Source organism: Apodemus sylvaticus, chromosome 6, assembly GCF_947179515.1.
Source record: "Apodemus sylvaticus chromosome 6, mApoSyl1.1, whole genome shotgun sequence".
Lineage (NCBI taxonomy): Eukaryota > Metazoa > Chordata > Mammalia > Rodentia > Muridae > Apodemus > Apodemus sylvaticus.
Genome location: NC_067477.1, coordinates 35,267,166 through 35,283,353, shown reverse-complemented (window position 1 = coordinate 35,283,353; position 16,188 = coordinate 35,267,166). Strand labels below are relative to the sequence as shown.

Genomic DNA, 16,188 nt, shown 5'->3' with positions numbered 1-16,188 from the left:
AGTCTTTTAGATGTCTTCACTTCTCTAATTTTGTTCATTTATTAAACATGCACAGAATACACATTTTTTCATTACTAGAAAGATTAAAGTCCACTGTCAACGCTTTCACAGAAACAAACCTCACTATTTTATCATATATAATATATATACAATATATTACACACACATAGACAGACACAGATACGCGCGCGCACACACACACACATACATACATATATATATACGTATATATATACATATATATATGTATATATATATATACGTGTATATATATATATATATGTATTTTTTTTAAGGACAAGGCCTCACTATGTAGCCCAGGTTGGCCTTCAACTAGTGATCCTAAATGCTGGGATTACAATTTTGCACCTGTATCAGGCCTTGTTCACTTTTGTATTTTCATCAATAATTTTTAATCAATATGTTTCTTGTTACTATAAGGAAATACTGAAGGCCAGGTAACTTTAAAGAAAAAAAACAGAGGCCCATTAAGTTAGAAATTCTAATGATTCAAAGGCATGGTGCGGGCATCAGCTCACCCGTGGTATGGCCGCCTGTGTGGATGGTGTCACACGCACAAGCAAGGTCAAGTCTTCAGGCAGGAAGCCCGACCACAAGGCAGGAGTCTGGTGAAGGTTTGCCTTCTTTTTTTAAATAGTTCCGGGGGTCCAGCCCAGAGCCCTATGCAGTGTTCATTTTGCCACTGAGCCCCTCCAGCCCCAGAGACAAGCTTTTATAACTGATCCTTGCAAGAAATGATTTACGGGTTCCCATGGGAGTTACTTCTGGAAGCCATACTCCCCAGATTTCTCTTAATAGCTCTACCACTTCTTAACATAGTAGAGTCCGGGCATCTAACACAGGAACCCTCAGGAGGACAAACCACATTCAATTCATAGCTCATGTCTGAACATCTGTTCCCCCGGAAGGCAGTGCATACTAGATATAGGTCTGTAAGTTTGGCAAATTCATGAGCAGGAGCAGCATGGGACATTTTTCATGCCTTTGCATGGGACTGTGAGAAAGAGAGTTGGGATGAGTAGGTCCACTCAACTGACCACGTCCTCAGATGTGGAGACAGGAACCCCCAGAGGGACTTTGAAGCTGACTTTCTGGATTTATTCCATTGCTGGCATGTAATCTTGGGTTTGTTTCCTAACAATCCTGAAAGACCCTGCCAAAAGCAACTTGAGGGAGAAAAGGTTCATTTGTCTCCCAATTCCAGGTTCCAGCAGGAACTCGTAGCAGTTAATCATATCACGTCCACAGTAAGAGCAGAAAGCAGTGAATCGATGCTACACAGTAATGATCGCTTGTTTCATCCAGTCTGATCCAGTCCATGATCCCCTGCCCAGAGAATGGTGCCACCTAAAGTGGGCGTGTCTCTCTGCCTAATCAATGGGATCAAGACAAACTCCTCAGACACGCTCATGTCTAGATTCAATCTAGTCGTTCATTGGGACTCCCTTCCCAGGGGAGTGTAGATTGTATCAAATTGACCATTAAAGCTGGCCATTACAAAATACAATGGGTGGGTACAGGGAAAGGAAAGCGATGGGAAGATGGAGGATTGGTCTAGACTTCACAAGGCAGTGTCGCTATGGTGTCAGTGAGAACAGAAGATTCAGGTCTCGGTGCTGTTGCACACCTGTGTGTGTGTGTGTGTGTGTGTGTGTGTGTGTGTGCAGGTCCCTGTGCTGTTGCACACCTGTGTGTAGCTTTTAATATGTGAGTGTCTGAGCCTGCAGGGCAGTGAAGGGGTCAGTGTGCAAGCCCTGGGTACTGGTGCTCATCTTGTCTTCCACCCTGCCCCACCCTGAGGCTCCCACCAGAGGGAGGTCTATGGGGATCCCACCATCAATGAAAGCAGGAAAGTGGAGCTTTGAATTACATCTAGCACCCGTGGGAGCAGTGCCGTGGATGACCGCTAGGCCTTTCACTGAGCATCGATAGCTCAGACAGAGTCTCTGTGTGCAGCCTCATACACAGTCTACTCTACTCGGAGAAACAAAGACCAGCGAGGCTCTGTCCCCTTTACAATGGGTGCTTGCGATCTGCCAGGCAAAGGGACATTCGGGGAAAAGAGAAGGTGTTCCCACCAGGGGGTTCAGGAAAAGTGTGGCTTTTGAGCTGGGATTTGAAGGATAGATAAATCTCCGAAGAAGGAATTGTGGAGGACCGGTTGGAAGGAGAGTGCAGCGTGAGCTAGGTGCGAGCACAGATGAGAAGAGAGTGACGGTTCCCGGGGAATCTTCTGGACCAGCTAAGAGCAGGGCTCCATGGTAAAGTCAGAAGGTGGGGAACAACCACAGGACCCGGAGGGACTCTGCCTGAACAGGGAGACTCCTGGGACTGATCTCAGGCAGGAATGTGAGGGAGAACAGCAGCAGACAAGGTCCACGGTCAAGCTAAGGAGGCTCTTCCAGTGGTCCAGGTAAAAGGTGACCACGACCTGGATTAGGAAAGTGGTCAGGGACACAGAAGGGAATCGTCTGATAGCAGTCAGTAGGCGACGGCCTGGTTTAATTTTACAATTAATTAATTAATTTTATTTATTTGTTTGTTTGTTTAAGTAGGGTCTCTCTACAATGCCCTGGTTGTTCTGGAACTCATTATGTAGACCTCACCAAGTTGGCCTTGAACTCACAAAGATCCTCCTGCCTCTGTTCTACCTCCCAAAGTGCCGGGAGGTAGAACACATCCCACCACATCTAGCTTAAATGCCAAGTTTAAATTTATTCTTTCATTCATCTATCTATCTATCTATCTATCTATCTATCTATCTATCTATCTATCTATCTATCTATCTATCTATAGGGTCTCTCTCCATAGCCCTAGATGTTCTGATACTCTGTAGATCAAGCTGGCCACAAACTCACAGATAACCTCCTGCCTCTGCCTCCCAAGTGCTAGGACCAAAGTTCTGCACTACCACACCCAATTTAAAATGCCAAGGGTTCTTTTTTAAACCCATTTATTGTATGTGTACTGTTTTCCCTGTATATATATATATCTGTGCACCACATGCATGAGTTACAGACAGTTGTGAGCTGCGATGTGGGTGCTGGGAATCAAATCCAGGTCCTCTTGGAAAAGCAGTCAGTGCTCTTCACCTAACCGCCATCTCTCCAGCCCCCATGGCCTGCTTTTAAAGGAAGATTTGGAGGTCTTATTTGTGTGGAGAGGATGGGAGAAGGAAAACAAGGGCCCATGGCCCAGGCAAGCACGTGAGGTGAGCGGCCAGCTGTTGAAACAACAGTAAAGCCCAGGAGAGCTGCCTTGACAGATGGGGGCTTAGAAACTGAAGCTGAAGTGACAGAAACAGCTGAGTCACCTAAGGGACAGGATCAGCAAAGGCCCTCGAGACCTCACTGAGAGAGGAAGAGGAAGGGGACTCTTGTACGGTATGACATCACACAGGTCCATGCAGGCATGGCTGACAACTGTCAGAGGAGGATGCTGACCTTAGTGAGCGAGGTCTGTCTTGAGGAGACATTTCTAGGGTAAGCAGATGTTTGAGGTATGGAAATGGAGAGCAGAGTTTACGCTCCGAGTGGGAGGAGGGAAATAAGATATTATAGAGACCTGGGGGGGGGCAAGATGGGGAGCTTGAGGGAGTTGCTTGGTTTATTTTACAGTAACGTACACAGGCTTGAACCTGGTCAGAGTGTGAGGAGCAAGGTGTGGGTGGGTGTAGAGAGAGGAGAACGTCAGAGGAGACGGCAGTAGAGACAGCAAGTCTTCAAGACCAAGGGAAACGAGGGGAGCAAAGTTAACTGCAAGGGAGAAAGGCGTGGAAGCTCATACTGGGAAGTGATAGAAGGAGTGAGAGAAAGAGGACCCGAGCTGGGGCAGGATGGCTGACCCAGGAAGGAAAATCTCTTTAGCCCCATCCAGCCCAGCCCTCTGCCTTTGTAGGGGTGGGGGGAAAGTCCCCGGACACTCCCCTTCCCCCTCCCCTACTGTGTCCACAGTTCAGATACGATTTTCTTTCACAAGACCAGATCTGGCATCCCAAGCCTGCAGGAAGGCAGGTCCCTATTCTCCCATGGCTTTTTATCAATTCTCAAAGACCTCATTCTTGGGACTTAATTCTCAAGTCTAGGGCAAGGACTCACAGATAGAAAGGCAGACGCTCTGAAGAAGTCTCTATATTGAGATTGAAAAACCACAAAGAGGTGCTTGAATGGGTTTTTTTCCCCATAATGTTTGAAAAAAAATCTGCATTCTGCACTAGATATTCTAGAATGTTCTTCAAACTAGAATGTTTGAAATTGAAAGGAACCAATGAGTCTGCCTAGAAGGTAGGTGTGGAAAACCCATGAATAAGGAAACCATGTGGTTGTAAGCATGTTTGCATGTGTGGGGGTTCATGCCCGCACCTACCCACATGGGTGTGTCTTGTGATCACTTTACCATAGGTTTTATCTCCTAAACCCCTCACCTGCTCTAAAGGCCCTGACTATAACAGTATTATAAATCTCCACTCTTCATTCTCATGGTGGGCACCAAACTCCATAGGAACTTTTGAGGGGACAAACCGTCTTCAAACCTTAACCATCACTAAGAAAAACTTGCACAAGAAACAAAGGAAAAAATTATCCAAATAACATCATAGCACTGGCTGTTTTCATAGAGGACCCAGGTTCAGTTCCCAGCACCCCGGCCAGCCCCCTCAAACTCTAGTTTTAGGATACCCAACCCCTCTCGATTCCAAGGACACCTGCACACACACACAAACTCATGCAGGCATGCACACATACACACAAAGAATAAACTTTATAAATCATCTTAGGTTTGATAAGATTGTAGGAGGGTTTTTTTTCTTTATATTTTCCAACTTAAGCATTTGATACTTTTATCCTTCTGCTTTCTAAAAAAAAGATTTATTTATTTTTATGTGGTATTTTTGCCTCCATGTACATTGCTATGAGAGCATCAGATCCCCTGGAACAGGAGTTCCAGACAATTATGAGCTGTCACATGTGTGCTGGGAATTGAACCTTGGCTCCCTGGAAGAGCAGCCAGTGCTCTTAACTTCAGAGCCATCTCTCTAGTCCTTGCTATTTGCTTTTGAGACCGGGTCTTTTGTAGCCAGGCTGGCCTTGAACTCACTATGTAGTTTAGGATAACCTTGAACCCCTAATCCGTTTGCCTCTACTTCCTCATTGCTGAGATGACTAGAAAATATCTTTTACAGTGCGCTGACATCACATCCAGACAGGCATGGCAGTTATAAATCATGATCTATAGATTTTTACCCATAGCTCTTGATAAGTGTGTTGTATCTTTGCTGGATGTCACCTAGGAATAAAATTGCTAGGTCCTAGAGTGTGCGTGCATTCTCTTTCAGTAGCTAAGGCCAGCTGCTCTCCAGGGTGTCTGGCCCGTGTATACCCTCAGTTTCTGCAGAGGAACGTGCCCAACACCCTTGCCCTTACCTACATTTGGTCCCTGTCTACCCTCTTCTTTTGGCCAGCCTGGCCGTGTGGTTTTCAGATATTGTCTTTGAGGTGAAGGAACTGAGAAATCACAGAGCTTTTTTGAAGGGACACTTCTGTGTCGTCGGTAGTGCTGTGTCCATTAACATTGTGGGTAGCACACAAGCCAGGAATGTTTGCAGAAGGATTAGAAGGCCGTCTGACTCTTGAGTTCACAGGGCTCTGGGTTCCCTCCTGTTCCTATAGCATGGCCTCTCTCCGATGCACCCGTGTTCTCCGACATGTTCTCCAGGCACTCTTGAGGCATTGAGAAGAAGGGGAAGTTTTAAAACTCGTGAATAAGAGGGTCTTCTCCCGTCCATTTCCTCTGTCTACCCCCTACCCAAGCAGTGGGCTCCCCCGTACCTGAGGAATGCTCTTGTTTATGTCTCTCGCAGGGACCGGGACCTGATCAACAAGTGTGGGGATGATGCGCGCATTTACATAACGTTCCAGTATCACCTCATCATCTACGTGCTCATCCTCTGCATCCCCTCCCTGGGCATCATTTTGCCTATTAACTACATTGGAACTGTTCTAGGTAGGCAGCAGCGTTCAGCAGGCTGGCAGCCCTGAGCCACTCACAGCTTAGCAGGCTGGTGGATAAAGCTCGGGCCCCACGGGTGTAGAAATCTGGCTTTTAGTTCTTTCTCGGGAAGGCAGTTGTCATGTGTCCTTAAGCAAACCGTACTTCAGTTCTCCCATGTGCAGACTGGAGGCTTGTCTGGTCCAAGGCCTGGGAGAGCACAAGCTCACAGTTCAGCCTAGAACTGTCTATACATGCCCCTGTGCCTTTGGAGGATGCAAGGCTAACTGGAGAAGCTTCTGAGCCCCTGTGTCTCCCCACGTGTGCCCTGATGGACACAACCCTGTACATATCGAATCTGTCTGCTAGGACCTCTGCCCACACTCATGTAACAGGGTGGCATTGTGCGTGAGGGCTTGGGTCCTAAGTTAGAAAGACCCTGCCTGGTTCCACAGCTTTCTCCATATCTACTGCCTATAAAACTGCCTTCTCCCAAGCTAACCAAGTGTTTTTACCTTTGGAATCTGTTCCTTCCACTATTTAAAGACACGGAGAAAGAGGTATGCCAAGTACCTGGTACTCTGTGGGAGCTCAGGGAACAGCAACTGTGTCTTCCTCAGAACTGTGGGAGGGATGGAGCTGTGGGAAGGCTGGTGTCCAGTGGTTCCTTCGATGTCCAGGTGGAAGCCAATTTTACCTCATTCCTCAGGTTTGCCGTTTCTCCTCAGCCAGAGGTAGACCTGAATGAATTCACAGTAGCATTTTGAGTAGGCCCGGATTGCAACACCAGAGGGAGTGTCCTTGACATGACAGATTCTCATTCCAAGCACTAACATGTGGTGGTGACAGTGTAATTCTGAGTCTTAGATGGTCTATAAAGCCTGGGTCTGTCTGGACAGACAGTAATACATGTGGCCAAAGGATCTGCTTTGTTCGAATGTGACAATGTCCCATTTTGTGGAGTTTAGGCCTCTCTTTAGGACTGTGGCCAGCATAGCTAATGTCATCAGTCTGATGGTGGCAACCCAACCAGCTGGTTCCCTCAAAGCTAGTTTGCTGGGTGTCTGTTACAGCCAGCTGTGCTGTGGGGATTCCCCACAGACACTTGGTCCCATGGATGAGAGCCCAAGTCAGCACCCCCCAGGGAGGGACAATGTTTTTGCTGGAAGTTGGGGACAAGTCTGGGGACCAGAAGGAATAGCAGATGTAGGCGAGTATCTCTCTACGTCCTTGGCATTTGTCCAGGAACCTTGAATTCTGTCCCCACCATAACCGCCAGCAGTGTACAGGCAAGGATCAAGGTTGTCTCTTTCTTCTGTCTTTCAGACTGGAATAGTCACTTTGGCCGGACCACCATTGTCAATGTCTCTACAGAGTAGGTACCTGATTTTCACTCCCTTTCTACTGCCTGGGTGCTAGCAGGGAAAGAAGGGCCACGGTATAGCGCCCGGCATGAGTAGCTCTGTGTTGATGAGGCAAGCCTGGTGTCTGTGGAATCCAGGGCCTGGAGTGGGTTTCCAGAATTTACATTCTCCTGGTGTGGCAGGGCTTGTAATGCCTTAGTTTCCCCATCTGTCATGAGTAGAACTACCCATACAGGCTGTTCCCGAGGGCTGTAGAAATGGTCCTTGTTGCATAGTGCCCTAGTTAGGGTTTCTGTTGCTGGGATGAAAGACCACAAGCAAAAAAAGCAAGTTGGAGAGGAAAGGGTTTATTTGGCTTATACTTCCACATTTTAGACTATTGCTGAAGGAAGTCAGGACAGGAACTCAGACAGGCAAGGAAACCGGAGGCAGGAGCTGATGCAGAGGCCATGGAGGAGTGCTGCATACTGGCTTGCAGCTCATCATGGCCTGCTCAGGATCACCAGCCCAGGGATGGCACCACCCATAATGGCTTGGGCCTTCCTGCATCAATCATTAAGAAAATGCCCTACAACGCAATCTTACGGATGCACTCCCTCCATTGAGGGTGCTTCCTCTCAGATGACTCTAGCTTGTGTCGAACTGACATAGAATCAGCCGCACTTGGTGAATCTGATTCTGGGAAGACCCTGTAGCAGGGTGAGAGTAGAATATATTCAAATGCAGTATCCTTGACAACCCTGGGTTCAAGTTATCCCTCAAATAATGGAGTGACTCACCCACCCATTAGTCTGCACTTCTGGTGTCCACAGCAGGACAGAAGAATCAGAGGATAGATTTAGGCTTTAACGGTGTCATCTACTGCTTCTGCATCTGGGGAAAGCCTCACCCCACAGTCAGTCCTTAAGCATAGTTAATATCCATTCTCAAGCCAGGACCCCGCCCACCTGATTGATAGCAACAGCAACCTGACCTGAGCCAGATGTGGCCCTGGCTTTCTATGCTAAGGTTCACTAAGTGGCTTGGCCAACTTCCTAAGCAAACTTCAGAAACAGTTCTCTGAGGTGTAATTGGGATCCATCCCACCCCATCCCCACCTGCCTCCTATCTCCACCCCGCCCTGCCTTCAGCCTCAGAACAGACTAGCCTTGCTAGAACTCTCTGGTCAGCAGAAGGTAGCCATGGAAGCCTCCTCCACCAGTGAACTTTGCCCGCCCCAGCGTTATCAGTAGGATCAGAGCTCCCAGGACTTCCTGAGCCAGTCATTCTGAAGTGCCTCATGTCCCTTCCCAAGAACTGGAATCCTATAGAACAGCATAAGGCCTTCGGTGTACACAGTTCCACACCTCACCGTGCTGAAATAGTCTTTGAAGAACCCGCTCTTGCCCTGGTGCAGAATTTGAGTGGTTAGGCATCTATTTAGATAGGCAGACACCTGTGGCTTGTCAGGCACCGAGACAGGAGTAGACCTGGCTTGGTCTCAAGTCTTGCCACTCAAGCTTCCAAATAGTAATTGTGCTCAGATACCTTGAGACAGCATCCTGTGAGATGCGTGCAAGGATAAAAGCAGAACTCAATGGTCAGCAGCCCTCTACTCTGAGGCAGTGAGATTGCCTGGCTCTTGTCTCTCACACATGACCCAGCACCTCCTCACTCAGCCTAGGGAGCACCCATGAGTGAGAGATGGCGGTCATGTGCATGGGCAGCTGTGGCTCCTCCCTCTGTGACCTTAGGCAGGTTAGCCACTGCTCTGGCCCTCCTTTCCCTATGGCTAAAATAAGGGTGGGTGATCAGGGTTTGGTGAGAAGATTCAAAAAAGATCTTAGGAATGCCCCCCTCCCCGACCCCGGATCTGGTCTACTGGGAGTCCTGTTGTAGTGGCGTCCTGAGACACTGTCACAGTGGAAGGGATGGCGGGAATGTTGGTGGCATGATGGGGCTAGAGCTCCGGAGGCCTGCAGCACGTGAGTCTTGAGCTCCATTCTCTCCACAGGAGCAAGTTCCTGTGGCTGCATAGCCTCTTTGCTTTCTTGTACTTCCTCATCAACTTCGCCTTCATGGGTCATCACTGCTTGGGATTTGTGCCAAAGAAGAACCTCCATGTGAGTGTAGGAAGGGTCATCTCCACAGCCTCACAACAGGACCATCTTGGCTCATCCTGGGTGTCACGCAGAGAGTGGGTGTCTGCCTCCAGCAGGAGCAAGCCCCCCTCCCCGCCCCGTTTGCCCTGCCCGTGGTGGGTGCTAGCCGCTTTACTTTCCCTGCCCTGGTATCCCACTTGCTAAGCCGTGAGAGCCCCTCACACTGGCTGGTAAGTAGCTGCTCATCCCTGCCTCTCATCCTTTGCCTCTGCTGCCCTAGAAACTCTGGCCTAGGAGCTGCGTTAGAATGTGTGCCCTAAAGATTTCCCAGCCTAGGGGTGTGAGCAACTGGGGATAATTTCTACCCTTGTCCGACTCCCTGGCTGAGGGCTGCACCTGGGGACTTCCTCTCTCCTTTTTTATTATTTCGTTGTTTTTAAGTGTGTGTGTGTGATATGTGTGCCATGTATGCATACCTATATGTATACTTCTCACACAGAGTCCAAAACAGAACATAAGGTATCCTGGTTTTTCCATCTCTACCTTACTCCCTTGAAACAAGGTCTCTCATTGACCCGGGAGTCAAGCTGGCTGCCAGCGAGCCCCCATGATCCTCCTGGATCTGACTCCCCTTGCACTGAGGTTGCAGGCAGACTTGGCCACAACTGTCTCTTTCCGCAGGTTCTAGGAAGTTGAACTCATGTCTTCATTCTTGGGCAGCAAGTGTTCTTAACCCATTGAGCCCCTCTTCCCACAGCCTGGGTCTTCATCTCTTGACCTACTCATACCTTCAAGGCCAGGAAAGAATATCAGGCAATCTTAGGGTTGAGGTAGACCATAGTGTCTGGTGTGCAGCGCTCAAAGCTGAGGAGCCATGAGGGGGCAGCTGCGTTGAGTTATCTGTGGTCTGTGGGAAAGAGCACCCATGAGAACAACCACCCATGGGCTCAGCCCTAGCCTGCCATTGTTTAGTAGAACAATAGGATCTACTCCTTTGAGTCTACCCTATTCAAGATAGATTCATTTTAACCTAGCTCAGAATGTAGACCCACACACCCTGAAGCCACCCCAAGCACAAAGACTGGAACACCCATTTTCCTTAGCTTTCCTTGTTACCAGATGCTGATTCGGTTGTTACTCATCTCCTGTAGTTTATTATACCATCATCTTGAAAACAATGGATCAGAAAACAATCATTCACCCCCAGCATCAAACAGGAAGTTTGGGCAAGCCACCCCAGCTTCTCCTCGGTCTTGCTGTGTTAGCCCACTTTCTGTTACTGTAGCAATGTTCCTGGGGTAAATCAACCTAAATGGAGCAAAGGGTTTTTTGTTTTTGTCTCGCGGTTTTGGTTTTATTACATATTCAGTCAGCTCCATTGCTTTGGGGCCTGTGGTGAGACAGTTCACAATGACAGGAGCAGGTGTCTAGAGACGGTAACTCAACGCAAGGCGGCAGATGAACGAATAAAGATGGAGGAAGGTTGGCATGCCACAGTACCCTGCCAGCTACCCATGATCACTCACTAAGCCTCCTCTCAGAGTCCCTTTTCCCCCCAAGGCACTGGGGCCTTTAGGAAATATCCTAGATTGAGACCATTATACCTTCTCCCCGCTCCAGGCACCTATAATACTAGGGATTTCTCTGGCACCATGAGGTTTTACGCCAGAAAGGTAGACAGTTCAAGGAAACTAGAAGTCACTGTTGGGTTGTACCAGCTACAAGTGGTCATGACCTTTTCTAGAAGGGGAAATGTGGTCCTTCACGCTGGCTCTGGCCCTCCCTTCCTGACCTCAGATGTCTGGCGGGGCCCCTAGGTGGAGCACAGAGAATGACCAAGAACTGGTTCGCTGATCTCTGGGCTCCAGGAAGCCGGCAAGCAGCTCACTTAGCAGGGAGGCTTTAGGTAGCAAGCCGCCTAGTATGAGCAGAAGGCCTGCTCTCCAGGGCCTCTGGGCCACTGAGGACCCACATATCTACCACTCCTGTGGAAGTACAGCCTTGTCTCTCCCAACTCCAGTTCACGAGGACACTGATGATCACCTATGTCCCCACTGAAATCCAGGATCCTGAGATCATCAGCAAGCACTTCCAGTAAGTGGGAGGGTGGGCCGCGTCCAACATTGTCTTCTCCCAGGATTCCCTTCTGGGTTCTCATATGAGCTGACACAGCATGTGGGGACTGTGGGAATTCCTGGTGGTGGCCTCTCCAGAGTCAGCTCAGAATCAGCTTTTCAGAATGGAGAGGACCCCCCAAGTTTGCAGCCAAGTTGTAAAGGCCCTTGTATGACATGGATAAGAGGCAAGAGGGGTCATTTAACTTTTTCTTGTGGCTTTAGCTACTCAACCCAAGGAGACCCTACTTCCCAACTATCTCAGGTACAGCTATCTCCAGACCTCTTTGGTGTCCCCAAGTCTCTGGACACAGATATGCTGCTCCTTGTCTCTCAAAAGTAGCTTCTTCCTAGGCCCCCAGAGTTTGGAGCATCCCCATACCCTGTTCTGAATTATCTATAAAAGATGTTGTGAGTCTCAGACAACCAGGAATTAAACCCCAAGGACAGCTCAGTTTTAGGGACAAGGATGGATGCTATTCTGAGAGGCAAAAACCCCAGACAGTGGAGCCTCTCGTTCCTGTGGACTGTGATACCAAGTAGGGAGTGAGGTTGCTCAGCCTAGCCCTGCAGGCTGGTTCAACATCCTTGTTTGTGACTGCAGTGAGGCCTATCCTGGGTGTGTGGTGACCAGAGTCCATTTCTGCTATGATGTCAGGCACCTGATTGACTTGGATGATCAAAGGTGAGCCCACGGAGGGGCCTGCTGGCATCTGGGCAGGGGGATGTGCAAGAAAAGGATGGTGCTTTCTGTTTGTTATGACTAGGATATGTTCCTTCTGTTGCCCACCATGACAGGCGTCATGCCATGCGAGGCAGGCTCTACTACACGGCCAAGGCGAAGAAGACTGGGAAGGTGATGATCAAGACACATCCCTGTTCTCGCCTGTGCTTCTGCAAATGTTGGACCTGCTTTAAGGAGGTAACTGACAAGGCTGTTGGCAACACCAGAGAAAGGCCAGGGAGCTATGTTCCAGGATGGTCCCTTGCCTGAGTCCAAATCTCCAGGGCCCATTCAGGTCTAGCCTAGTCGTTCGGACCTGGTATCCCATACACTTTATCTTTGCAAATGTAAAGAGCTAAAACCTTTCTTGGGTCCCACTCCAAGGGCAACCATAGAGGCTTATTCTTGTCTGATTTCTGGTTCTAAAAAGACACAAGAGGGGGGAAATGGTAAGCTTCAGGAGACAGCCAAGCCTCGGGATTCCAAAGCCATGAAGGCAGAAAGACTTGAAGAAACAGAATCCACCTTGTCCCCTGACCACTGTGGCTAGAGGATCTTGGGCACTTGGACCTCCTGTTCCAACCAGACTAAAAGAAGAGTGCCCAGCATCCAACACAAATGGACATTCTTTTGTCTTTCTGAAGTTCGCTTGGGTCTGAAGCATCTACTAACCACATTGTGCCTCAGTGTCCCCAGATGCAAGGGCAAGGGGTGAATTACAGACTTGGCGTGGAGCTGTTGTGGGGGTGAAGAGCGGCTGCATGGGAGAGACCTGGGGCCCAGCCCGGCCTCCTTGGCCCTGGCCTCTCCTGCTCTGAGGGCCTCCTCTTGTCCCAGGTAGATGCGGAGCAATACTACAGTGAGCTGGAGGAGCAGCTGACAGATGAGTTTCATGCCGAGCTCAATCGTGTCCAGCTAAAGAAGCTTGACCTGATCTTTGTCACCTTCCAGGATGCCAAGACAGTGAGATGGTGGGTGCTGGATGACCAGAGTTCAAACTCAGAGTGTAGCTCAGCCTAAGGGGAAGGGTAGATGCCGCTCTCTTACCCTCATCTAGCTTCAGGGGAAAGGGGGATCAAGCCTCCCTCCAGCTGCTGTGTTCTACCCTGGCAGCTCTGTCCTTTCTGGGAGCTTCCGTGGTGCTGTTCCCAACATGGTTGTACTCTTTCCCCAGGTTGTGGGTCTCAGCTGCTCTCTGGGAATTATCCTCACTTCATATGTCCTTTTGGGGGTATCAGCACAGCCAATGGTCTCTTGCCATTATTCTTGGCATCCATTTCCCCTCATTCCATACCCACATAGCTTTCCCTCCCTCCTACTACAAGTGAGAAAGTCAAGAGAGAGAAGGCCATTTTGATCTTTCTTTTCTTCCGTTGTAAGCTTCCCCATAAAGCCTCCTATTTCTTCTGTCTTGGCCTTTAACAGTCTCATCTCAACAAGGAATCAATTCCAATCGATTTAGAATGTTCTAGAAGGATTTTCAGTACCAAAATAAAAATGTATGGGAACTCCAGTACTGGTCTCTAAAGGACAGTGGGGCCCTCCTTTCCCTGGTGGAAACCTTATAATTCTTGGGTATTATGTGGAGTACCCCTCTTCCACCCAACCCTACAAAAGAATCTATAACCTCAATTTTAGTCGCAAACAATGCTACACAAATTTCCAAGTCATTTAACCCTCAAACTGCTTTCTAAAAAGATTTTGTTTTATATTATTTCATGTGCATGGGTGTTTTGCTTGCATGTATGTCTTGTACACCATCTGCATGTCTGGTGCTCAAAGATGCCAGCAGAGAGCATCAGCCCTTCTAGGACTGATGGTTATGAGTAGCTATGTGGGTGCTAGGAATTGAACCATAGTCCTCGGAAAGAGCAGCTAGTGTTCCTACTTACTGAACCATCTCTCCAGCCCCTCAAATAACAAACCCTTCCCTTCCCTTCCCTTCCCTTCCCTCCCCTCCCCTCCCCTCCCCTCCCCTCCCCTCCCCTCCTCTCCCCTTCCACTTCCCTTCCCTCCCTTCCCCTCCTCTCCCCTTCCACTTCCCCTCCTCTCCCCTTCCACTTCCCTTCCCTCCCCTCCCCTTCCCTTTCCCTTCCCTCCCCTCCCCTTCTCTCCCCTCCCCTCCCCTTCCACTTCCCTTCCACTTCTCTCCCCTTCCACTTCCTTTCCACTTCTCTCCCCTCCCCTCCCCTTCCACTTCCCTTCCACTTCCCTTCCACTTCCCTTCCCTCCCCTGCCCTTCCCTGCCCTCCCCTTCCCTTCCCTCCTCTCCCCTCCCTTCCCTCCCTCTCCTCCCCTCCCCTCCTCTCCCCTCTCCTCTCCTTTCTTCTTTCCTCTCTTCTCTTCTTTTTGATGCCAAGTTTCTCTGTGTGGTTCTGGCTGTCCTGGAACTTCCTCTGTAGACCTCTTTGGCCTGAACTCAGGGATTTGCCTGTCTCTGCCTCCCAAGTGCTGAGATAAGAGGCGAGACCACCTCCACCCTTCGAATTTCCTGAGTGTCAAGTTTGGTTACTGATGTCTGCTTTGTTCACTCCCCAGTGGGTTGTCAAGAAACAAACATAAACATTCTATTGTTGCTGCTGCTGCTGCTGCTGCTATCAGTGTATGTTGTATAAAGCAATACACAGCAAGATCGTTTATTTCTTAAAACATCACCGCTTGGCAAAGATATGAGCCTTCATTTCAGCAGCAGGTGTTAGTAGAAGGTCATAGTTGCATCTCAAGACTATCTCTAGACTGCATTCAATTTGAGGCATCTCACCAGCTAGCACAGATGCAAGTTTACAGGAAGAACTCCAGAATCTGGAGTTAGGATGCTAACATGAGGTGAACCTAGTTCCTTCTATAACCCCAAAGGATGAGTGCATCTGTGCATTGGTACTGCCACTAAGAGAGGACAGCTCAGAACCCCGTGACCTGCTCATCTTCCCAGAGAGTGTAGACACTTCTAATACCCCCTCCGGAGACTGTACTTTAGGAACTATCCATTCCTGAGGTCCTGGTGGACTTAACAAAGGCTTTGAGACTCCTCAAGGAGAGGAGTATCCCCAAAGGCAGGGCTGTTTTGGTGGTCCTGGGATCCTGGATTCTCTGACCTATGTCTTCTCTTTGATCCATCTCCGCAGCATCTATAATGATTACAAGTATATCTGTTGTGGTAAACACCCCAAGCAGTCTTCAGTAACGGCCATCATCAGAAACAACCACTGGAGGGTTGCTTATGCCCCTCACCCCAAAGACATCATCTGGTAAGCTTTCTCTGTGTCCCCCTCTCTGTTTCTGAGATTGAAGAAAGCCACTGGATGGAACTTCCCCTCTCTATTGCCCAACAGAGTGTCCGTGGGGACTAGACTCAGAACTGTCTAAACCCAGCTCCTGCTCAGCTCTGCTATGTGGTTTCTTGAGCATCATAATACCTCCCCACCCCATAGCTACCTCCCCCTTATGCATGGAAGAGGCCAACCTTGGAGACCGTTTTCACCATAGTGCCTCTCGCCTCTGAGACATAGTCTGAGCTTTTACAGACGGTGTCAAGAATAAAGCCCAGTGAGCACTGCACATAGCCCGGGCCCAAAACTGGCATGCAGGAAAAAGTATTAGTCTTTCTGTGGACTGAGGCTTGGCCTAAGTGTGCCCCTCTTCTCCCTCCCTTTCCAGGAAACACCTGTCTATCCGCCGCTTCAGTTGGTGGACTCGCTTTGTCGCCATCAACACCTTCCTATTCTTCCTCTTCTTCTTTCTCACCACACCTGCCATCGTCATCAACACCATCGACATGTACAATGTCACCCGCCCCATTGAGAAAATGCAGGTGCCTCTTCTGCTCAAGCCGGGCCTGGGGGGTGGTCTCCTGGGACAGGACTCCTGGATCTAGAGCTTTTACAACAACAGCATGGTTG

At 49.1% G+C, this 16,188-nt stretch overlaps 1 protein-coding gene across 5 annotated transcripts in view; it reads left to right on the top strand.

Annotated features, from left to right (window-relative positions):
• Tmem63c (transmembrane protein 63C) overlaps positions 1-16,188 on the top strand; it is a 66,722-nt gene that overhangs the window by 35,940 nt on the left and 14,594 nt on the right. For all 5 annotated transcript variants that reach the window (XM_052185340.1, XM_052185339.1, XM_052185338.1 and 2 more), the window contains 9 exons: positions 5,879-6,021; positions 7,333-7,381; positions 9,364-9,472; positions 11,472-11,545; positions 12,170-12,250; positions 12,364-12,487; positions 13,127-13,260; positions 15,415-15,537; positions 15,947-16,100. In XM_052185340.1, coding sequence (XP_052041300.1) covers positions 5,879-6,021; positions 7,333-7,381; positions 9,364-9,472; positions 11,472-11,545; positions 12,170-12,250; positions 12,364-12,487; positions 13,127-13,260; positions 15,415-15,537; positions 15,947-16,100 — 991 coding nt within the window. The remainder of the gene's footprint in view (positions 1-5,878; positions 6,022-7,332; positions 7,382-9,363; positions 9,473-11,471; positions 11,546-12,169; positions 12,251-12,363; positions 12,488-13,126; positions 13,261-15,414; positions 15,538-15,946; positions 16,101-16,188) is intronic.